We start from the raw sequence: 25,750 nt of genomic DNA, 5'->3' as shown, positions 1-25,750 counted from the left end.
CACTCAGTTTCTCTTCAAGGGAGAAAACCAACAGAGAATATTGTGGGGAATCACATTTTTATACTTATTATAAAATAAAACTATTCGGTTTCTACAGCTGTTGTAAGCTGGTGGACCAAAGGTGAATTCATGTTTTAATATTAACAGTTGTTGTACTTCAGCTAACTTCCACAAGGTGAGAGCAAAGGATATATAATTTAAAGGAAAGCAACTCAAACATTCCATAAGAAATCCCTCATATACAGAAGTATGAACCTAGAATAGAGCTTCCTAAACCAGCAAGTTTTCAGCCTCTTTTCACAAACCCAAACAGACCCCACAGAGAAACATTTGGAAACTGTCAGACCCAACCAATTTGTAAGAAAAAAATTAATATTTGACACACTGTAAGCAATCAACCAAAATGCAACCCAAATTGAAATGCTACCTTGCCCTAAACAGAGACTATACCCTGACCACTGTGACAGACCCAAAATTAAGAAAAACATGAGTATGTATCGACTCATTGAGAATGACATGTTATTGAGATAGGGCACCGAAGTTGATAGAAGCCTGAAGACTGGCCCCCCAAAAACAGGGTGGAAGCAGAGCTGCACTTCCTAACTTAACAGGTGTATGAGCATAGAGCCACATATTTTCCTATGATCATATAGATCTGCAAATTATTTTAAATAAAAGTCCTACACAATGTGCAAATACAGCAGCACAATTTCTTAGCAGTTGCCTTAAGGGAGGGTTTTTTCAGTGGAGCAAAAAACATTGAGAACATAAGCCAAACTCTTGTCTTCATTTATTTTCATTTATTTTCAACTCACCACTTTTGGCAAGCTAACCAGTGTGAAATTAGTACTAACATTTTTAGAAAAATTTTTTCTTCACCTTTGATGTTTGCATAGCCTTTCCTGGTTTGGCAATGTAAAGAATAGTCTCCCATGCCAATATATCCCTTAAACTGAAACTCAATTGAGAGGGAGGGAGGCAAATACTAAGGGAGAGACCGAGAGAGGGATGGTGGGGGGGGGGGGGGGTAAGACGGGAGAGTAGGACCTCATGTTGGACAGCAAGAGGAGCTGTAGTAACACACATTGCCAGCTGATATGAAGCCTGATGTTAGACTCCGATAGCTCCCCCTGGTGGAACACCCTGGCAAAGCATGGACAATCACTGCGTTTCTAAATCAAATGTCAGGTACCATCATCCCAGACAGGCTGCTATACAAATAAGAGTCTCTTTTGTACTTTTCAAAAGACTTGCATGGCTCTCTCCTGGAGGCCTGCTGTAATGGTGCTCGTTGTTACGGTGTCTGAGAAACCAGCATGACCTGTTTTAGTTCAGACGTTCATTGTGTCCTGTTGAAAGGTGACAGTGCACCCCTCTATCTGCATCTCATTTGAAAGCTAATGATATTGATTCATTAAACCAATTGCATATTTTCCTACCAAGAAACTCAAGCTCTGGTCGCTGAGAATGAAATTAATGCATCATTTGTTTCCTTTCTGAGGTTAAATAATGACACTGATGGGTAGAGGAGACCGGTGTTTTGATAAGCCTAGCACATTACTTTTTCTCATCTCTCCCACAAGCATTGGCTGTTGCGTAGTTTTGATGCTCATCTATAGAAAGCCACATACCGGTATTTCCTAGAGGACGTCAGAAACCAATATTTCGTAGAAGCCAGATACCAGTATTTTTAGAGGAAGCCAGATAAGTATTTTCCAGTGGATGCCACATACCAGTATGTTCTAGAGGAAGCCAGGTACCAGTATTTTTTAGGGGATTCCAGGTACCAGTAATTCCTATCAGAAGCCAGGCACCAATATTTGCCACATAAATGTCATGCCCTGTTCTCTGACCCCTGACCCAGGTCTCTGTCTTCTCTCCACAGATCTGAAGAGAGAGGCCAGTATCTGTCACATGTTGAAGCACCCTCACATCGTGGAGCTCCTGGAGACGTACAGCTCAGATGGAATGCTCTACATGGTCTTCGAGTTGTACGTCTCTCTCTCTCTCTGTTACCTGTATAACACACTCTCATTCTCTAGCTGAGCCACTCACGCTGAAAATAAATAGCTAATCGTTACAAATAAGAATGACAATGTATACTCTCATGTATGTAAATCAGCCTCACTCATAAAGGCCCTGTGAACCGAATTTTCACAGAATCTTACAACTAGAAAAATACACTTAACTAGTTTTGAGATCAGCACACACTACTTCCATGTAACCGGGCTCTGCTGACTGACAGTTCACTCTTACTGACTCTCACTTACACCTACTTATACTCAGCAGTGTACAGTTAACATGAGAAATATTTGCACCCTTTATAAAATTGAGCAGAAGGGAATGCCATTAATAAACAACACAAACAATGAGTCATAGTTTGGGCTCAAACATATGGGGAAGCCGTAAACAGTTATTTCAACAAAAATAATTTCTGTGACACAAAACATATCAATGAGTAGTGTGATATTTTTCTGAAAAACTTGTGTTTCATGTGTTTCTATTGTAAAACACTGACGTGGTGGTCCCGTAACCAATCTATCCATCACTTTTGTTTTATAAAACCTTTTTTCATCAGAAGTTATCACAGAATACTTTTCCAGATACCATATCTGAAGCCCCAAAGAGAAAGCGACAACAAGAACTGATGCACATTCATACGAATAACAATCTCACATGGAAACTGTCAAAAAGCACATCAGCACAGACGTTAGCAACAGCACTGAAAACATATGATGCATTGTTGAATCATTGTTATTAATTGTGCCCCAACATTAAGATTCCCATTCGAGTTCTAATACCGCTTGGCAAAGTTCAGGCACTGAAATGTGTTGGTTGGGATTCCTTCGTGCAACCTTTCAAAAGAGCTTGTTGACAAGGCGGTGGCATCTAACAGTTGATTTTGAGTCTTGATAAACCCAAGACTCCACTAGACTGCACAGTTCTGAAACTATGATCCTTGAATTATTCTTTGCCTCGCAAACCATCTTCCTCGCCATCTTCCTCATCATTAAGGGGTGCAATATGTGCATGCGTCCACTGACTGTGCTTAGTGGTATTTTCAACAGTTTATACATTTTTGTATTTCCTTAACACTCTTAACACTATGTCTCCCGGCTGGCCTGGGAACGCCTCGGTGTCCCCCCGGAAGAGCTAGAGGAAGTGTCTGGGGAGAGGGAAGTCTGGGCATCCCTGCTTAGACTGCTGCCCCCGCGACCCGGCCCCGGATAAGCGGAAGAAGATGGATGGATGGACTCTTAGCTAAGAATTATTTGGTTATAATCATGGTGATGGATGACAAAAGGACGTCACAAGAGTGCAACGTCATATTTATACCCCCAGGGAAACAGGAGCAGGTGAACAGCATCAGTGCAGTCCCTGGAGACCGAGACCAACTGTGAAGCACAGAATTTCAGACTACAATTTGTTTCATTTTATTTTAAGCATTCTTTAGGGGTGCAATATTTAGCAGGGAAAAAAATCATACTACTCAGCAAAGTGTTTTGGGTTTGAGAAATTATTGTATAAAAATTCAGGACCTATATGGCCTAACCCTTAATATTTGAGACCAAAAGATGAAAGTTTTTTTACTTTCGCTCTGTTTCTTGAAGGGTGCCAATACTTCTTGAGTTGACTGTGTGTCATGTGGCTCAGCAGAGGTCACACCAGTAGAGGTGTAACTGCTGTGGCTGTCTACTACTCACTGACAATAGTGTGGCTAGGCTGGCTATCACACCAGAGTATGTCTATAGGGTGAATATGGCTGGCTGTGTGTGTGTGTGTGCGTGTGTGTGATTTGTGGTTGTGTATCAGCATTCTACAAAGGAATTGAGGGGGAGGGAGAGAGACAGGGAGGGAGACGTGAAAGGGGTGGAAGAGTGAGAGGAGCAGAGAGTGAGACAGAGGTGAAAAGTGCAAGGGCCTGTACAGGAAGAGGTACTGAGCGTTACATTGTCTGCTAAAAATAAATGAAAGACGGGAGCTCCCGAATGGCGCAGCTGTATGGTCACTGTATGGTCACTGCCTCGCAGTACATCTGCGTCATTGCAGCCAACACTTAATCTTTGGGTAAAATAAGAATGAATTAGAACAGACACATGCACCATGACAAATGCCTATCTGTAATCAGAGGTATCTGATGTCCTACTGTGTTTCAGTTTTCTCTTATGTGCTTCTAGGGATTTTAATTTTGATGGCTTTGTTTTGAACTTTGATGGCTTTGTTAGTCACACCAACAGACCAACACGCACACCCACATCCACACACATGCATCTTTCAAATGTGTCCAAAGCAGTGGTGTATACTTTATATTGGGTGAATAGAGTGAAGGGGCGCACCCACTACAAACTTTAATAAGGATAACCTTTTCACTGTCTAAGGCTTGGACGTTTTCACTGACCTTTATGCCAAACTGACCTATCTTCTACTCACAGGCCTCTCTCTTTCTCTGTGTTCCTCCCTCCTTTAGTATGGATGGAGCAGACCTATGCTTTGAGATTGTGAAGAGGGCAGATGCTGGCTTCGTGTACAGTGAAGCAGTGGCCAGGTAAGATCATGCCCACTTCCTGTGATTCCTTCTCATGTGTTGACTTGAATTCAGTCTGATGGCTTTTCTCCAAAGCCGTACACCTCAATGTGGCATTACGCTTTTCAACGTAAACACGACATGAGTGGGTAAATATTCATAGAACAAAAGCATTCCTAGAGAACGCGTGAAATGCTCATTGAGCTCAGAGAAGAAAGTGAAAGCATTGTATCTTTGTAAGCCTTTTAGGCCTATATAATTATCAAAGGTTTCTGCACTAGTCTGTAGCACTGGCTGTGGGAAAGCCATAATACAGTTATTACGTCGACAAGAAAATACACTCACCTAAAGGATTATTAAATTTCTCATTAATGCACATGGCAGTTGCTTTAATGCATTTAGGGGTGTGGTCCTGGTCAACACAATCTCCTGAACTCCAAACTGAATGTCAGAATGGGAAAGAAAGGTGATTTAAGCAATTTTGAGCGTGGCATGGTTGTTGGTGCCAGACGGGCCGGTCTGAATATTTCACAATCTGCTCAGTTACTGGGATTTTCACGCACAACCATTTCTAGGGTTTACAAAGAATGGTGTGAAAAGGGAAAAACATCCAGTATGCGGCAGTCCTGTGGGTGAAAAAAATGCCTTGTTAATGCTAGAGGTCAGAGGAGAATGGGCCGACTGATTGAAGCTGATAGAACAGAAACTTTGACTGAAATAACCACTCGTTACAACCGAGGTATGCAGCAAAGCATTTGTGAAGCCACAACATGCACAACCTTGAGGCGGATGGGCTACAACAGCAGAAGACCCCACTGGGTACTACTCATCTCCACTACAAATAGGAAAAAGAGGCTATAATTTGCACGAGCTCACCAAAATTGGACAGTTGAAGACTGGAAGAATGTTGCCTGGTCTGATGAGTCTCGATTTCTGTTGAGACATTGAGATGGTAGATTCAGAATTTGGCGTAAACAGAATGAGAACATGGATCCATCATGCCTTGTTACCACTGTGCAGGCTGGTGGTGGTGGTTTAAAGGTGTGGGGGATGTTTTCTTGGCACACTTTAGGCCCCTTAGTGCCAATTGGGCATCGTTTAAATGCCACGGCCTACCTGAGCATTGTTTCTGACCATGTCCATCCCTTTATGACCATCATGTGCCCATTCTCTGATGGCTACTTCCAGCAGGATAATGCACCATGAAGTCACAAAGCTCGAATCATTTCAAATTGGTTTCTTGAACATGACAATGAGTTCACTGTCCTGAAATGGCCCCCACAGTCACCAGATCTCAACCCAATAGAACATCTTTGGGATGTGAGCTCCGTGCCCTGGATGGTCATCCCACAAATCTCCATCAACTGCAAGATGCTGTTCTATCAATATGGGCCAACATTTCTAAAGAATGCTTTCAGCACTTTGTTGAATCAATGCCACGTAGAATTAAGGCAGTTCTGAAGGCGAAAGGGGGTCACAGTATTAGTATGGTGTTCCTAATAATCCTTTAGGTGAGTGTATATCGTTGCTGGTCCACTTTGTACATAGCCTATTGTACAAAGTCCATTGTAAATGGTGACTTTCACATTTGAAACCTTGACACAATACCCTTGTACATTTAAGACGGTAGGGGCAAGATGGATGCTACTGCTGTAGCCTATTTACAGTTCCCTGTATAAATATGACACTAGCAGTGTGCTGACTGTCTTTACTGACATTTACTGCTATGCAATATAGAAAATACATATAAATACATTCATTAAAGAATTACCACTGGCAAAATAGATGTTATACAACTTGTGGTGTTGAAGTTTCTTTCCTTTATCTGAGAGGTATTAAAACAGTTGAATACTATGGAATATTCTCTTGACCTATCTTTGACTATGCTCTTGTTTTCATTCTTTTTTCGGTACTTGAACCCATGGATTGAAATTCTAGAGGGCTTGCCTGTTTTCAAATGGCTTCTCGGAGGCTTGCATGCCTAATAGAGATATAAACACCAATTCGGGGGAAAATTCTTATCTTTTGAAGCAAGTGAAAGTCACTGACGAAACCTGCCAACCATATGACATAAACTGCAATAAATAATTTTCTATTGGTATTCTCATGGTTTGAGTTTCACAATCCATTTCCTTATAGTATTTGTTAAAGGAAAGTTCCCTAGAACTGCCAAAGACCTACATAACTACAACTACTTTTCACTATTCCAACTATATTTTCTCAAATCAATAGTCAACAATATTCATTTGTCATTCCTTCTTCTCCTCCAGCCACTACATGAGACAGATTCTAGAGGCATTACGGTATTGCCATGACAACAATGTCATTCATCGAGATGTGAAGGTAGGTTTTGTTCATTTTGATAGTAGGTGTGTACAGTATGTGGTGATGGGGGAAGCAGTTTAGTTCAAGTTGGAACCTACCTCTGTTTTCACTGGTGCAGTGCTCAGATCACCCCAGTAGCATTCTGAGATAAGCCCAGTTCTTTCCTTAGATAACCCTAGTTCTTTCCTCAGATCAACCCAGTCATCTCCTCAGCCATCATTACCCCCAGTTCAACATCTGAGAAGGGACTTGTCTATGTTTCCCTGTCTTGGCTCACAGTTGTTATGGACTTAGTCAGTCTGTCTGTTGATCCGTCTGAACTATCAATAAGAGAAGAGTTGTGCTGCTCGTCTTGTCAATATTTCATGTTCTATCTGAGCAATGTACTCTGCCGGTGTTTTCTTGTCCAGAGATTTCCAACTCCAGTACTGGAGAGCTGAAGCATATATACCAACCAAATAAACAAGCTGAAAACACCAGTGCAATTCCCCACCATCACAGCACACTTTTGACGTTTTGGCAGTGTTTCTATTCTGCAGTTTCATATCATTTGTTTATATTACTGTAAATATATAATCTTATGAAGTAGAGAACTTTATTATGACCAGCCTTGTTTAAGTTAAACCACACAACGCCCTTGTGTCTCCTCTGGTGGCGCACTTTCAGGCCTGTAACCGTAACTGCCTTCCATTGTGTCTATCTATCCCTGTCATTCAGCTTTGACTTGCGGTCAGTGGTCCTCTTTGCAGATGCATTTTGTCTGTGTTCGGCATATGCTGTCATGACTTTGGAGACTATTCTTGACACACTGAATTATATTGTGTTTTTTGTGACCGATGCACCTGCAATTCCGGCACAGACTATTTGGCCTCTTTTCGACTCTGTTAGTTGCCTCATTTATTTTGAAAACTCAGATATTAAAATGCCAATTGACAGATCTCATTCATAGCTGACATATATATTCACATATGTATGTGTACTTCTAATTGGCAATCCACCCGTGACCTCTGAAGCTGCGTTTTACATTTTTATTTAGTTCCTTCAAAGTAACAGTCTTTTTGGGGTGTTTCTCTTTTTTAGTCCACCTCCTGCAGTTCATAATGCATTTCATTTATAAGTAACGTTTCAAAAGAAAGCTAAAACAAACTTTAAACAACCCACTGATTGTTCAAAACGACAGAGAGCGAAAATCGAAAGCATCTTGTCATAACCTGTGTATGACATTTCTTTTACAAGGAAGTGGTTTTCTCTTCCGGTCCGTATTTTGTTAAAAATAGCTTGGAGACCACACATCCTGTTTTATGTATGATCTGCTGTAGAAATAATGCTGAGTACCAGGTGGAGTTGGGGTGGTCAATTTAAGTTATGGGAATTGGAATTTGGTTTACACTTTAAACAGTCAGACCCCACGCTCCCTCTAACGATAGAGATAGAGGCCCATTTCAGGTTGATACCTGATGACAGATACGGGCCCATCTCTGGTTGAGCCCTAGTGACAGACTCAGGCCCATCTCTGGTTGAGCCCTAATGACAGACACAGGCCCATCTCTGGTTGAGCCCTAATGACAGACACAGGCCCATCTCTGGTTGAGCCCTAATGACAGACACAGGCCCATCTCTAGTTGAGCCCTAGTGACAGACACAGGCCCATCTCTGGTTGAGCCCTAATGACAGACACAGACCCATCTCTGGTTGAGCCCTAATGACAGACACAGACCCATCTCTGGTTGAGCCCTAATGACAGACACAGGCCCATCTCTGGTTGAGCCCTAGTGACAGACACAGGCCCATCTCTGGTTGAGCCCTAATGACAGACACAGGCCCATCTCTGGTTGATAACCCGGAGCATTATGGCTGTTCAGCAGTGTATGACTTTTGATAATCGCTATTGACCTGGCTGCTGTCTGATTAGAGGTGCCTCCACTGGGGTCACACACACGCCATCAGGTTATATGGCGACGCTGTCCTTGTTGAATATGGAGCAGGCTGCCTGCGTCAGTGTATCGTGTTCTCCCTTGCGTGAAAGTCAAAGTCATTGAATTAATTTGAATCCCAAGAAGCATAAATCACAAAGTCTCTCTCTGTTGATCTCCTATTATTCATAATAACCTTTCTTCTCACCAAGCTGTGTGCCTGTGCGCGCGTGTGTGGGCGTGCGTGCGTCCGTCCGTGTGTGTATGTGTGTGTGTGTGTGTGTGTGTGTGCGTCCATCCGTGCGTGCGTGTTTATGTGCAGGCGTAAGTGCACAAGTGTTTGAGTAATTGGAACCACAGATGAACTGTCACACACTTAATTACAAATAATATGTTTGGCTTTCTGAGAAGGTAATATTGGTAATACTAAATGATAGAAATTTGAATGTTATGGAGGGGTTCCAGAATGTTTCTGTTTTAATCCTGGTTCCAGAATATTTCTGTTTTTATCCTGGTTCTGGAATATATCTGTTTTAATCCTGGTTCTGGAGGTGAAGATAATAAAGAAGTTTGGAATGTCAAGCACACTGTTATTGTTGGCTGCTCAGTTCTGGTAAAATATGAGTGAATATTTACAGACCTATGTAGCTAATATGAGAGGCAGTCATCTTTGATCTAACTTTAGGCTAGGCCGACTACTTTTGGCGAGGCATAATAATATACAAACAAGCCTTTGTGAGTAGAGGTCATCTTTTATTTGGAATGGGCCTGGCCCAATGACCGTCAGTGAATGTAGGACCAACAGGTGTAGCTAACGGAACTTGTTGTCTAGCTTACATGGCTCAGAGATCTTTTGAGCTAACCGGCCTAGCACACACACACACACACACACACATTTGTGGACGCATGATCCGAAAGTTTTTTTTAAATTTTTTACCAGCTCAGTGTTTCCACAAATTGAAAAAATGAATGGAGCATCAACTGGTAAGGCATTCAGGATTATAGATTTGCCTTCAGTGTTTGGGAGCAAATCTTTATGCATTTGATGAATGCAATACCACGAGAATTCACATGAGCCAGTTTTATTCCGCCAGCTTAACCTATGCATAATTTATAACACCTACTGGCTGATTGTCTAAGGGTTCGTTGGTAGGTTGATACACACGCAGACACACGCGTACACATACAGGCAGTGCCAGGCATAAAACAAATAGCAAAATTAACCCCCTACAGCTTGTTGAAGGGAAGGTTTGCTCTTAACCCACAGGGATCTTAATCAACAATCTGCTTCTATTTCCTTGGTCCTAAGAGGTAGCTGTAGGAGTCATGGTACCCTGTGTGATTGTCCTGTCAACGCACAGATAAAGAAACGGGCAGTGAGATGGGTCTTATCTTTGATGGCTAACCACTCAACAAGAAGGAAATATCACGTTCTCCATATGAATGGAGAGAACAATGGAGGAAACAGGAACGCGTTGGTGGGATAAAGAGGGTAGTGTTTGGCCCAGCGGTAAATGGGGAACTGGACCATGACCCCGGCTTCTTTATCAATCCGTCATTGGCCAGTAGGTGGTGTGACATTGACCCTCTCCAGTCTCTGGCTGTTTTAAAGTAGTGTGAGGGTTGTTTATGATGCCGTAGGATGTTGGTTGTGGACATGATGACTATCTGGTCGTTGTTTCTTATACTTCCTGTTAGTGTGTGAAAAAAGTTATTAATCCCCTGCTGATTTTGTACGTTTGCCCACTGACAAAGAAATAATCAGTCTAATTTTAATGGTAGGTTTATTTGAACAGTGAGAGACAGAATAACAAAAAATATCCAGAAAACGCGTGTAAAAAATGTTATGAATTGATTTGCATTTTAGTGAGTGAAATAAGTATTCGAACCCTCTGCAAAACATGACTTAGTCCTTGGTGGCAAAACCCTTGTTGGCAATCACAGAGGTCAGACGTTTCTTGTAGTTGGCCACCAGGTTTGCACACATCTCAGGAGGGATTTTGACCCGCTCCTCTTTGCAGATATTCTCCAAGTCATTAAGGTTTCGAGGCTGACGTTCGGCAACTCGAACTTTCAGCTCCCTCCATAGATTTTCTATGGGATTAAGGTCTGGAGACTGGGCCACTCCAGGACCTTAATGTGCTTCTTCTTGAGCGACTCCTTTGTTGCCTTGGCCGTGTGTTTTGGGTCATTGTCATGCTGGAATACCCATCCACGACCCATTTTCAATGCCCTGGCTGAAGGAAGGAGGTTCTCACTCAAGATTTGACGGTACATGGCCCCTGTCCATCGTCCCTTTGATGCAGTGAAGTTATCCTGTCCCCTTAGCAGAAAAACACCCCCAAAACATAATGTTTCCACCTCCATGCTTCACAGTGGGGATGGTGTTCTTGGGGTCATAGGCAGCATTCCTCCTTCTCGAAGCACGGCAAGTTAAATTGATGCCAAAAAGCTCGATTTTGGTCTCATCTGACCACAACACTTTCCCCCAGTTCTCCTCTGAATCATTCAGTTGTTCAATGGAAAACTTCAGAGGTGCCTGTACATGTGCTTTCTTGAGCAGGGGGACATTGTGAGCGATGCAGGATTTCAGTCCTTCCCGGTGTAGTATGTTACCAATTGTTTTCTTGGTGACTATGGTCCCAGCTGCCTTGAGATCATTGACAAGATCCTCCCATGTAGTTCTGGGCTGATTCCTCACCGTTCTTATGATCGTTGCAACTCCACGAGGTGAGATCTTGCATGGAGCCCCAGACCGAGGGAGATTGACGGTTCTTTTGTGTTTCTTCCATTTGCGAATAATCACACCAATTCTTGTCACCTTCTCACCAAGCTGCTTGGCGATGGTCTTGTAGCCTACTCCAGCCTTGTGTATGTCTACAATCTTGTCCCTGACATCCTTGGACAGCACTTTGGTCTTGGCCATGGTGGAGAGTTTGGAATCTGATTGATTGATTGCTTCTGTGGACAGGTGTCTTTTATACAGGTAACAAACTGAGATTAGGAGCACTCCCTTTAAGAGTGTGCTCCTAATCTCAGCTCGTTACCTTTATAAAAGACACCTGGAAGCCAGACATCTTTGGGATTGATAGGGGATGAAATACTTCTTTCTCTCATTAAAATGCAAATCAATTTATAACATTTTTGACATGTGTTTTCTGGTTTTTTTTGTTGTTATTTTGTCTCTCACTGTTCAAATAAACCTACCATAAAAATGATAAACTGATCATTTCTTTGTCAGTGGGCAAACGTACAAAATCAGCAGGGGATAAAAATAAAATCCCTCACTGAATCTAGGTATATTGTAGGCAGGAAGGTGTAGGCTACAGCCACAAGGGACACACTGGGTTAATGTGAACCGTAAACTAAGTATTTTGGTTTAAACTTGACTAAGTTCATTGTTTTTCTGTCTATAATTGGCTAATCTATTTTAAATCTGTACTGTTACTTTAAGAGCAGCCTTTGTGCTTTTACTTTGGTTAAGCAGTAGAGCTGCAAAAGTTGCAAGGAAGCTAGACTAGCTGTGGAGTCACACATTTTTCTTATTGTGTCCTGCATGTTTAATTTTTTTTATCCATCCAAGACATTCTGTGGATTTAAGTCTGAATATGGAATATTTTCTTGTGTTTTTCCCGACTTTCCAGACTTTGAGTGTTTAATGTTAAAACTACATCATTTGGACATGAGTAGGCCATGACTAACTGCTAGGTCGCCTTCTTGCATTAACAGTGGAGATGACGTGAATAAGAGCCCTCACTAACGTGTCGTGAATGGCCGGCATGAGTCACTGTTGCAGAGGCATGAAATTCTGTGTTCATAAGAACTGCTTTAACTGAGCTTCATCATCATCATCATCATCTTCCACTTATCCGGGGCCGGGTCGCGGGGGCAGCAGTCTAAGCAGAGATGCCCAGACTTCCCTCTCCCCAGACACTTCCTCCAGCTCTTCCGGGGGGACACTGAGGCGTTCCCAGGCCAGCCGGGAGACATAGTCCCTCCAGCTTGTCCTAGGTCTTCCCCGGGGTCTCCTCCCGGTGGGACGGGCCCGGAACGGGTCCCCAAACCTGACACCCTCCGGCCCCTGGCTGCGCCTAGATATTCTGTCCATAAAAATTACGAACAGAACCAGCAACAAAGGGCAGCCCTGCCGGAGTCCAACATGCACTGGGAACAAGTCTGACTTACTGCCGGCAATGCGGACCAAGCTCCTGCTTCGGTCGTACAGGGACCTGACAGCCCTTAACAAAGGACCCAGGACCCCATATTGCCAAAGCACTCTCCACAGGATGCCACGAGGGACACAGTCGAATGCCTTCTCCAAATCCACAAAACACATGTGGATTGGTTGGGCAAACTCCCATGAACCCTCCAACACCCCGTAGAGGGTATAGAGCTGGTCCAGTGTTCCACGGCCCGGACAAAAACCACACTGTTCCTCCTGAATCCGAGGTTCTACTATCGGCCGTATTATCCTCTCCAGATCCCTGGCATAGACTTTCCCGGGGAGGCTGAGAAATGTGATCCCCCTATAGTTGGAACACACCCTCCGGTCCCCTTCTTCTTAAAAAGAGGGACCCCCACCCCAGTCTGCCATCCCAGAGATACTGTCCCCGACCGCCACGCGATGTTGCACAGGCGTGTCAACCACGCCTTTAACAGAGTTTAATTATTTTAATTGTATACCATTTGTCTGTTTACAGAACTCCCAATACGTGTATGTGCAAACACGTGAACAGACATATTTACTCACACGTGTTTGCATATTCGCACAAACATATTACCATTCACACATACATATTAACATTCACACGTAAGCCTTCACACACACACACACATTCACCCATACACATGTTAACATGTTAATGTTCAGTAATACTAAACAATTTCACAATGAAACCTCCCTACTTTAGTGGAGATCCTAAATGCAGAGCCCCAATAAGTTTATACAAGTTTACTCAGTTTTAGTGTTTTTCTGTTAAACTGTTTTGTTTCTGATAAAATTTCATTTTTAGTAAGAAGCTTACTCCACATAAATGTTTTTTTCTTATACTCAACTCACACGCAGCACACCCAAACACTTAACACTCATTTTAAAGTTTATTTGAGCGAAGTTGCCACACTAGGATGATGCGAAACGTTGGCGGTAGAATGTGGCTATTTTGTTGGCTGTTTTGTTGTTGTATACTCGTCCCTGGTTGACCTGTAATCATCTGTTAAAGCTGGTCTCTCCCTGCTCAACAGCCCAGCTACATTTACTTTAGGGTAGTGCAATTTTGGTTTGCTTTAGGTTTTTTAAACTAATCAGGGATTCAATGCTTTTTTGGGGTTACTGGGCAAATGTGTGGTCTCCTAAGCGGAAGCTTTAAAGTTGTGAAAAGTCTGTGCAACTTCTGGCAAGCAGTTACAGTCAGCACTGAGGCTGTTTCCTCTTGAAGTTAGTTTCACATTGTAGCCAATATAACAAACACTGAAATGCATTTTAAATACTACACACAAGAAAATAATGAACTAACTATTAATGAATAACTAACTAACTTGAAAACCTGTGACTGACATTAATCTCATAAGATGTACAGTATATAGCATGTACCACAACCACTTCGGGTTCTCTAATTTTGTGTTCTCTGTGTGACAGAGCATTTGTTTTTCACATGGATAATTGTTATTTTCCAAAGTTCTATCAAACGTCTTTGATAGAGATGGACTAGGTCCTGCTCTCCCTGAGAGAGTTGCATGCAGAGCGAGACAGTCCAACAATCACTTCAAGCGATTTATGAAGTTATACAGAACGTAGATGTTCGTTGTCATCCCCCTTCAACAAGGTTTGACTGTAATAGTAACATAATAGTTGTCATTCAGACTGCATTGCTAATCTATAAATGCTTTTGGTGTAGCGGAGACTAGTTTGCATTGCAGAAAAGTGCAAAAGACCATAATTGGAGTTTAGGAGTTCCCTATTTACAGCTGAAAATTGCTGCTTAGTTAATAGAATTACTATCCAACCATATTGATATAAAGCAGTTTGCAAGATATGCAAGCATACATTTATCAATCTTTCAGTAAAGTTCTTGTTGTGTTAGTACTGTTACTTGTTTGAAAAGCTAGTCTTTTGTCATTTGTTTTGGTGTCAGTGTTTCTTTATCACACTGTCCCAAACAGTAAGCGTCAGATTTAAACCATCCATATCATTTTAGAGAAGTAACATCAGTCACGAAAATAGCAGAAGCTGCTCATCAGTAAAAGGTATTTCCGTGTAATTCTGATTCGTTAGGAAGCTGTGTTTACGGCAGTTGTTTGGGGGGGGGGAATAATAATAAAAACTAAAATAAACATTCCCACAGGTATTTTTCTCTGGAGTGATTGCTATTGTATGTCAAAAGATTTGAAGGGGCTGTTTTTGTACTTGGGTTTGCTCACTAATAAATGCAGAGGCAATTTTCTGAATTCCTGCCAGTAATTTCATTGTACGGTACTTGTACCCTTTCAATGACAATAAAGTTGAATCTAAAAATCAAATCTAATTCAATAATGCTCATATGGTAATTTACAGTCCCAGTTAGCTAGTGTTCTGGAATGTAGTTCTTATCATTTCCTTTTAATTTCCTTTGGCTTTGCTATGAACTTGCTTGACTTGCTGTACCTCGTGTGGAAAGGATGAATCATGGGCATCATTTTTAGTCAAGGAGATAAAATAACCTGTGAAGTCTCCCGATAAAACTGGTGGAAGTTAGTAGTTTTTCAGCTTCCTCTGGGCCCTATTACTCCTTTGCAGTCTGTTCAGTACCGGTTCCACTCCTCCTCTCTCTTTTACCTGTGTGTGTGTGTGTGTGAACAGTGGATTGTCTGAGATTCCCTTGCATGTCTCCCTCTGTCAAGTTTTACTGGGGGAGAGACATCCACAAGAACCACACACAGACTATATATATACGCATATACAGTGGGGAGAACAAGTATTTGATACACTGCCGATTTTGCAGGTTGTCTCACTTACAAAGCATGTAGAAGTCTGTAATTTTTATCATAGGTACTCTTCAAAAATAATTAGAATTAGGTGTAGCCAGGCCCAGGGGCGTGAAGGTGACCAGTAGGCTTGATACTGTCCACCCTTGCTGTCTTGCCAGATGGGCTCTCATCGCCACTGGGATGCCCTCCCTCCAATGCCTTTCGGGGGAAGAGTCACTGGCTTGTTGTTGTCTCTCTGTTGCGCACTTGTGCAATTGGGCTGTACTCTGCTGGCAATACTTGGCCCTCATTCAGGGTGGATGTGGTTGGTGGGTGTCCCTTTGGTTGATGCCTGGCAATGTGGGTGGATTGACGTCCTGCCTGTTGGGCCCTGTCCGGGGCCTCCCCCGGGTAGGGCCAGTGTCGCCGGACCCCCCCATCTCAGTTCCTAGGTCTTACGCTGCTATATTATTGTGCTGGGGGTTTGGGTCAATTCTTCTTCCCCACAAAGTTCTCCTTCTCCACTATGGATGACAAAAGTCTTTGATACATCAGAAAAGCAGAACTTAATATTTGGTACAGAATCTTTTGTTTGCAATTACAGAGATCATACTTTTCCTGTAGTTCTTGACCAGGTTTGCACACACTGCAGCAGGGATTTTGGCCTACTCCATACAGACCTTCTCCAGATCGGGGCTGTCGCTGGGCAATACAGACTTTCAGCTCCCTCCAAAGATTTTCTATTGGGTTCAGGTCTGGAGACTGGCTAGGCCAGGACCTTGAGAGGCTTCTTACGGAGCCACACTTTAGTTGCTCTGGCTGTGTGTTTCGGGTCGTTGTCATGCTGGAAGACCCAGCCACGACCCATCTTCAATGCTCCATCCATCCTCCCCTCAATATGGTGCAGTCATCCTGTCCCCTTTGCAGAAAAGCATCCCCAAAGAATGATGTTTCCACCTCCATGCTTCACGGTTGGGATGGTGTTCTTGGGGTTGTACTCATCCTTCTTCTTACTCCAAACACGAGTACTTCATCCTTCTTTTTACTCCCTGATGTCCTTACACAGCTCTCTGGTCTTGGCCATTGTGGAGAGGTTGGAGTCTGTTTGATTGAGTGTGTGGACAGGTGTCTTTTATACAGGTAACGAGTTCAAACAGGTGCAGTTAATACAGGTAATGAGTGGAGAACAGCAGGGCAACTAACAGGTCTGGGAGAGGCGGAATTCTTACTGGTTGGTAGGTGATCAAATACTTATGTTTACAGACCTCTGCTTTGTAAGTAGGATAACCTGCAAAATCGGCAGTGTATCAAATACTTGTTCTCCCCACTGTAACTTCCTCCTGCCCACACTTCACACTTACACACTGTGTAACTTACCACTGCCAGGCTCTTACCTATGTCAAGTCACACATATACAAACACATACAACACACGTTTGTATTCAACTGTTTTCCACTGTCACACACACGCACCTCTTTCTTCAGTCGGTTTCATCTGGTAATGCACATGCATGTATCAATTCTCATCATAAATATACAAAATGACAACGCTGTTGATAGCATTCGGCTGACTTTTCCAGGTTGAGTCACTGTTTTTGTATGCGGTGAAGTCATTGGTGTATAATGTATTTACATTTCTTCACTCCAATCCACCGTGGTTGAGTCTTTCCATGACCCCTGATCCTTATGACACGCCTCCTTTAATCTCACACTAGTCCCGTTGGCTCTCGCTTTGGCCTTTGAGGTGGTTCCACCCAATGATTGGCTGCTGGGCTTCTGTAGGCTGAGCCTGAACATGGATCTAATATTTTTGTAAAAGGTCTTGTCTAACAGGAAGTACATCACCGGGTCAGCAGAACAACGCAGTGAGGCGAGACAAAGCAGGAAGTTCTTTACCTGAGACAAAAATCAAAAATACTTTCACGATTTATAACTTTAGAAATTGTAACACATAGGACATACTGATATGTTTGCTTTGTAGTTGCAGAAAATGTCCATAACGCATTTGCAGTAATAATGGAATGATGATGTTTCACAGTACAAGCTTCCAATCAGTTGTGATGGGCAGTGATATCTATTTACATTTTTTATTTATGTTTTACGTATACATTTATGTAGGACGATAGTGGTAGTACGTCAGTGTTGTTGAAAAGGAAACTGTGACTGTGGCCTACATAGACGTTTTATAAATTCTTTGTTTATCTACTGTAAATCTACACAGAAATTCTGGACTGGTTTGAAGTTGGGGGTTGAAACTGGACCTAAATTGACTTCAGAGGTGTTGATGTGTTTTGATAATTTTGGTAATTTCCCGAAATGTGTTTCATTTGAAAAACATTCAACGTGTCAACTTTTCATAACGTAATATGTTGCCCTGTGTTGATATTTCTGACCAGCTGTGTAGTGTGTCTTTGACTTAAAGGATGCATGGAAGGTGTTGCTACCTCTATGATAGCAGAGAGCCTGAGGCAGTGCTCCCTGGCGCTGCCGCCGGTGGTAGCCAGGTCAGCTGGTTCCTGTTTCTCGACGATGGAAATGAAGATGGACTTGAAGATGTGATGAGGTAGCAGGCATACTATCAGAACAACCTGAAGAGGAGGGGGCGGGGTGTTGAGATAAACTTACAGTGACTAACCAGCTTACCTCAGTGAATCAGAATCTAAGTGGTGAAAAATTACATAAAAAACAACAAAAACAGATCTCCCACCTGGATCACCACAATGTTTCGGAACACTTTTCCCAACAGCCGCTGGGAGCCGTTGATGGCGGCGCTCTGCCGCGACCTTCTCACGTGCCTTGCCACGGACACGTACGATGTCATCACCAGTATGAAACACACAAAAAACACAACGATGGCCGCCACATTAGACCCCCTCGACAGTCTGCCCCCTGCTTCCACATCAAAATTGTAACAGGCCTTCGTTCCATCCCCAGCGTTGGCCTCCTTCACCGAGTAGTATACCGCCACGGGCACTATTGCGCCCACCACCACGACCCACACCCCGGCGCACACAGCCTTGGCAAACCGAGGCCGCCTCAGAGCGGTGAAGAATGCATTGGGCAGCAGGGTGGCAAAAGCGCTGGGGCGGCTGGCGTGGGTGTGCTGGATGAGGGTGGCGAAGCGGCTTAGAGCCACCCAGGTCAGGATGAAGACGCCGACGTAGATGTTAATCTGCTGGACCGGGGTGACCCAGTGGACAACCAGCTTGCACAGGGGGCTCCCTGTTGACCACCGCTGACCCTGGGAAGGAAGGGCATTTTGTTTTGGGTGTTTTTGTTTTTGAATTAAAAAAAAAAATGTATCACCTCCTGTGACCCTTCCCCTCTCTCCCTTTGTAAATATATAAACTACTGTAAAGGTCACTAGTGGCTGTCAGTACCTGTTTATTGTAAAGGTCATTAGAGGGTTTCAGTACCTGTTTATTGTAAAGGTCATTAAAGGGTGTCAGTGCATGTTTATTGTAAAGGTCATTAGAGGGAGTCAGTGCCTGTTTATTGTAAAGGTCATTAGAGGGTGTCAGTGCCTGTTTATTGTAAAGGTCATTAGAGGGTGTCAGTGCATGTTTATTGTAAAGGTCATTAGAGGGTGTCAGTGCCTGTTTATTGTAAAGGTCATTAGAGGGTGTCAGTACCTGTTTATTGTAAAGGTCATTAGAGGGTGTCAGTACCTGTTTATTGTAAAGTTCATTAGAGGGTGTCTGTGCCTGCACGTAATAGGCTGCCTGGAAGGGCGCGGTGAGGCAGAGGAGCAGATTGGACAGGCCGAGGTGGGTCAGATAGACATGGGTCGAGGTCTGGTTGGGGATACGCCAGAGAAACACCCAGAGGGAGAGAGCGTTGCCTGGGAGACCGGTGAGAAAGATCAGGATGTAGAGGGAAGGGAGGATGAAGAGGGTGGCATCAGAGGCGCAGAGCTGGGAGGTGTTGGCCACAGATGGCATCTCCATCGGCCTGTCAGACTTACAGAAAGTGAAAAGGTTGAGAAGAGAGATGTGAATTGTTGTCTTGAAAGTGGGTCATAACACCGATGTCCTTGTAGCAGGCTTCCGCTTAAAGACAGTGAAGTATTTTGGCTTCCACACCCCAAGGTCCTTGGTGCATTTTGGGATCCAATCAGCTACAAATCAATATTTCTTTATCACTGATCAACATAAAGTATATAGTCATGTCCATTGAAGTATAAAAATAGCATCTTCTTTGGACAGGACTTCATCCCTCCTTTGCTTTGACAAACTTAAATAAGCCATGTTGCAGTCATACATCTATAATAACTAGATAAGATTGAAGTTAGACTGGTGTCTTACATCTTGCACTAAATAAATTCAAGACAGCAAAGTGCATTTACTATCACCATGTTGTTTCCCAACTAGCTATATTATGATGAATGCACTGCATCTGTAAGTCGCTTTGGATAAGAACTTCATCTGAACTTAGTGTAACAGGGTCTCAGATTAAATGAAACTGTCTGTTTTAAATATTTAGGAATTTTTTGGCTATTAAAAGCATTGTGATTATTATCAGCACAGCTGTTACATTTTTGTCAAATGTATTTGTTTGGTAGGTGTCTTTTTTACAGTTGTGCTCAAAAGTTTGCATACCCTTGGAGAATTGGTAATATATGTACCATTTGTAAAGAAAACATGAGTGAGCAGGCAAAAAATATGTCTTTTATTTCTTATGGGATTCACATTCAATTGTAGGTCATAACAGAATCGCACAATCATAAAACAAAACATGGCAATAAAGAAAAAGATTAACTCACCCCTGTTCAAATGTCTGCATACCCTTAGTTCTTAATACTGTGTATTGCCTTTAGCATTAATGACAGCGCAGTCTTTTGTAATAGTTGTTTATGGGGCCCCGAATTCTGGCTGCCCATTAATCTTGGCAAAATACCTCCAGGTCATGCAAAGTCTTTGGTTGTCTTGCATGAACCGCATGTTTGAGATCTCCCCAGAGTGACTCGATGAAATTAAGGTCAGGAGACTGTGATGGCCTCTCCAGAACCTTCACCTGTTTCTGCTGTAACCACTGAAGGGTCAACTTGGCCAACTTGGTGCTTGTCTTGCTGGAAAGTCCAAGAGCGTCCCATGCGCAGCTTTCGTGCAGAAGAATGCAAATTGTCTGCCAGTATTTTCTGATAACATGCTGCATTCATCTTGCCAATAATGTTCACAAGATTCCCTGTGCCTTTAGAGCTCACACACCACCAAAACACCAGTGAGCCACCACCATGCTTCACAGTGGGGATAGTATTCTGTTCACTGTTGGCCTTGTTGACCATGGCTGTGTATCTAGCCTGCTCAGTGCATCCATGTGTGAGCTAACAAACTCATTGACTGTTTATACACAGACACCAATTGCAATTTAAAAAGCCACAGGTGTGGGAAATTCACCTTTAATTGCCATTTTCACCTGTGTGTGTCACCTTGTGTGTATGTAACAAGGTCAAACATTCAAGGGTATGTCAACTTCTGATCAGGGCCATTTGGGTGATTTATGTTATCATTATAATGGATAATAAATGGCTTCATATGATCATTATCCTTAAATAAAATACAGTTTTACATGATGAATCATATTTTCAAAATCAATGCCAACATTTCACAATTTCTGCCAGGGTATGCAAACTTATGCACACAACTGTACATCATTAGCGCATGCACCGAAGAGCTGACAGAGTCTAGTTCTGATTTTACAGTTTTCATTTGCATTTCGAGTTAGTTGCAGGTGTTTGTCAACATGATGTCCAAAGGTGTGTGAAAGTCATGTCAAGCAGGGCCTCTGAGGCAGGTGAGTCAGAAGAAATCAGATGTATAGCCAAAAAATGTGGCATTCCAAAATCATCTGTTTGGTACATGAAGACGGGCAAAGAAAGTCCTGGGGAGATTAGCAATGGCCAACAACCTGACAGTCATAAAGCTGACAGTCAGCGTTTTAAACCTAAAGTGAATGTATCACTACAAAATCTGTGCTACAATACAGAGAGAAAGAAATTTCACATCTGTCACTGCCAAAATACTTCTTAAGGTTTGTTCTTTGTATCCCTTGAGGATGTTCAGTATTTCTTCATATTATTTGTTGTTTGAAAGTATAATGGCAGGGGTTTACTATCAATTAATCAACAACCAGTACATTGTCTTTTTCTACAACTCCAATTAAGGGGCCAGATTCCTTATTCATTATTAGGTTGAATACAAGGGCAATAGAAAATAACTGAAATTGACTCAGAACATATGCACATATGTTGTTCTCTTTAAATAATTGTAATTGAAAGGCAATACATAAGTAGGCAGTTAGGCACAAAGGGTGTGGTATGGGCAATATACCACAGCTAAGAGCTGTTCTATAGGCAGGACGCATTGCAGACTGCCTTGACCCAGTGCTTATAGCAGTGGTATAATGGCAGTTTATCACAAAACCCATTGATGCCTCGCAAAGCTAGATTGGAGTTGTTTAAAAACAGGAAACTGAGTGCTCTAGAAAGGAAAAGGCACATCTCAGACTTCAATATAACAGAGTGTCTGTAGCAAGACTTTGAAATTGCGGTTAAACGACAGTGCCCATCCAACTTGAGCAATTTTGCACTAAATCTGTAGATGGGTGAAGAAATACGCCCCAAAACGTGTTTTGACACAGGGGAATGCATACTTTTTCATGCAATGCATTTTGGTTTTATGTTAAATTACTTTTTTGTTTTGCATAAAAACAGCATTTTACTCCTTCGAGGTGTTGTTTGTAATTACAATACAGAGGAAATAATCCCTATTCAGCCCATATTATTCCCAGTTGGTTACACAAAATGTCCTTGTCAATTGATTAATACTTGTGCAGTGCTCTGTACATACAAATGAAGCTAGAAAAAGATGTAGTCAGACTTTAATATTACTTACATTGAAGCAAGTTCTTAACTATTTATACTTGAAATACTGACCACTAAGTTCTCAATGTTTTGTTTGCTACAAACACATCACTTTTTGTACTTTCATTTCCTAATTCTGTATTTATCGCACCTTGATTCAGAGGCCAACAGTATTTCGGAGCTGCCATGTATCGCAATGAAAACTGCTCTAACAGTGACCAATCCAATAGAATTGTGCACATTGTACCAAAAACTGAATTTTATATCAAAGAAGATGTGTGTGTGTGTGTGTGTGTGTGTGCGTGCATTAAGGATAGCCTGTCAGTAATCATTACATTACATCATTTGTATTCAGATTAGACATGATCTACAGAGTATCAATAAACAAGTTTAGATTAAAGAAAACATGTCAATGCTAAATGCATTATAATTGTTTTCATTACTGTTGGACCTTTAAAAAATATATATATCACAACATTTGTAATTTGACCAAAATGTTTTATATTTACATTGTACATATATATATGAAGATGGATACTTACGGTTCATAAATCAATGATGTCAGTCAATGAAATAGATGATATTTTGGTGCTATGAATTGAGCGATAATGTTGAGATTCTCTTATATCGTTTCTCACCACAGCTTGTGACGTTAAACTGTTTCAGTGTATATTTGAGGAGGGGAAGTGTGTGAACGGGGAGAGAGCTAGACAGAGAAAAATGCTGCAAGCACGAGTGTGTCTGGTACTCATGTGGATGAATTTTGAAATTGTGCTAAGATCGAAATAGATTTACTGGTATATGATCAATGAACATTTTAAGCAGCTTTGTATGTGTGGGTAAGATTTAGTGAGCAGCATCCTCCAGAATTATTTCCAGCCCAAGAAAATATTAACAAAATAGGCTATCAACATTTTTATCAAACCTTTAATTCAGTAAAAAAAGATGTCAGTTATGTTTTTCAATTGGAAAGCATCATTCGGAGGTTTGGAGTTTTGCCTCAATTCCTGCCAGCAATGCACTAATGCTAATATGGTCATTTAATTTATATTAAGTTATCTGGTCTTCTAGAACTCAGTTGTTACCTTCCTCATTAACTTGCTATAAACTTGCTGGACTTGCTATAAACTTGCTGGACTTGCTGTTCTTATGTGAAAAGAGAGCACTTTGAGCATCTTTTTTGGACAATGAGTTAAAATAAAATAACTTGTTTCAGTTTTAATGGAAATGAAGTCTCCTGTTAAAGCTGTTGGAGGTTAGCAGTGTTCATGCTTCCCCTGGGCCCTGTCTTTTTCAGTCTATACAGTACCAGTGGCCATTTTCCTTCTCATCATCTGTCATGACCTCTCATATATGAGTGTGTGTGTCTGTGTGTTTCAGTGTTTGGACAGTAGAGGGAGGCAGATTCCCATGGCAGCCATTGGAACTTTATCTTCTCCTATTTTAGCCCTGGCCTAAAGTCTTTGAAAGAACTGTGAAAGATAACAGCAACAGAGAATGGAGGCTTTACATTTCTGATGACCTTATTTGTGAGGAGCACAGATTAACAGGCCTTCACAGTGCTTCATAGAGGACCGTAGAGGACCACTGCACCATGTCAAAAGAAATCACAGAGTTGGATGAGTGATCTTGCGTAATCCAAGTTCCTTTTTGATACACACTAGGGACAGAATGCATGTAAACAATACCAGCATAATTTCCCCAATTTCACGGAACTTGAAAGCTTAGACATCAGGTGGTAGTTCTTTAGTTCTTTAACATGTTTCAGCCGGTAAACACACACAAACTTTTGTTCATACATAAACAATCGATGGTTTGTGCACGCAACTAGAAATGCAGAAAGGTATAGGAAATCTAACTATCCCCATCTATTTTTCACTCTTACAATCGTGTGTGTCTACTTTATACAATACAGTGAGGGAAATAGTTATTTGATCCCCTGCTGATTTTGTACGTTTGCCCACTGACAAAGAAATAATCAGTCTATAATTGTAATGGTTGATTTGCATTTTAATGAGTTAAATAAATATTTGACCCCTCTGCAAAACACGACTTAGAACTTGGTGGCAAAACCCTTGTTGGCAATCACAGAGGTCAGACGTTTCTTGTAGTGGGCCACCAGGTTTGCACACATCTCAGGAGGGATTTTGTCCCACTCCTCTTTGCAGATCTTCTCCAAGTCATTAAGGCTTTGATGCTGACGTTTGGCAACTCTAACCTTCAGCCCCCCTCCATAGATTTTTTATGGGATTAAGGTCTGGAGACTGGCTAGGCCACTCCAGGACCTTAATGTGCTTCTTCTTGAGCGACTCCTTTGTTGCCTTGGCCGTGGGTTTTGGGTCATTGTCATGCTGGACTACCCATCCACGACCCATTTTCAGTGCCCTGGGTGAGGAAGGAGGTTGTCACCCAAGATTTGACAGTACATGGCCCCATCCATCGTCCCTTTGATGCAGTGAAGTTGTCCTATCCCCTTAGCAGAAAAACACCCCCAAAGCATTATGTTGCCGTGAAGGACTGAAATCCTGTAGTGCCCCCTGTGATGGTAATTTTTTCGATCAGAACTCTTTTAGAAGGAAGTACAGAGACGAAATTATCTGGGCACAATTAACAGTTTTATTAATATTTGCAAATATGAGAGACGCGTCAAAACGATTACATACATAATCATCCGAGGAGTCTCTGACTCGATACATGTCATTTCAACAGTATATAAGGGAGGGAAAGGGGTGTGGTAAGATGCTGCCATCTGTCTCATGTCAATAAAACACATTCCCTTTGTTCTATCACACAAGTCAAATGCTATCCTCCCCCACCTTATCCTTCCTGCCATAATGTTTACTGTTGTGTTTACCTAAGCTTCACACAAAGGACAGCTCTCCTTCCTGTCATAAGTAACTTCTTCAATTCTAAGAGTTTTTCCAGCATCTGGACAGAAAATAGATGCCCTGATGAGTCATACAGATGCGCAGATGAATGAGTACCTTTATAACCAGCCGACACCAGTCAATGATGCCCCCTATGCAAATACCAGCTCCCCCTCTTCCACAGTCTTCAACTTATCTAAACAATGGTACTCCGTCCTTTAATTAGTGAGAATACAACAGGTCTCAGAAATTTCCCCAACACCGCAAGGTCCCCCTGCTCAAGAAAGCACATGTACAGGCTCGTCTGAGTGGGCAAA

General features: G+C 42.2%; 1 protein-coding gene across 20 annotated transcripts in view; it reads left to right on the top strand.

The window, feature by feature from the left end:
- Positions 1 to 25,750, top strand: part of caska (calcium/calmodulin-dependent serine protein kinase a) — a 177,585-nt gene that overhangs the window by 64,666 nt on the left and 87,169 nt on the right. For all 20 annotated transcript variants that reach the window (XM_034289158.1, XM_034289165.1, XM_034289166.1 and 17 more), the window contains exons 3-5: positions 1,886 to 1,991; positions 4,469 to 4,546; positions 6,796 to 6,868. In XM_034289158.1, coding sequence (XP_034145049.1) covers positions 1,886 to 1,991; positions 4,469 to 4,546; positions 6,796 to 6,868 — 257 coding nt within the window. The remainder of the gene's footprint in view (positions 1 to 1,885; positions 1,992 to 4,468; positions 4,547 to 6,795; positions 6,869 to 25,750) is intronic.

Source organism: Esox lucius, chromosome 20 (genome assembly GCF_011004845.1).
Source record: "Esox lucius isolate fEsoLuc1 chromosome 20, fEsoLuc1.pri, whole genome shotgun sequence".
In the NCBI taxonomy this organism is placed as follows: domain Eukaryota; kingdom Metazoa; phylum Chordata; class Actinopteri; order Esociformes; family Esocidae; genus Esox; species Esox lucius.
The sequence above is the reverse complement of the archived record's forward strand: the minus strand, read 5'-3'. Positions and strand labels throughout refer to the sequence as shown.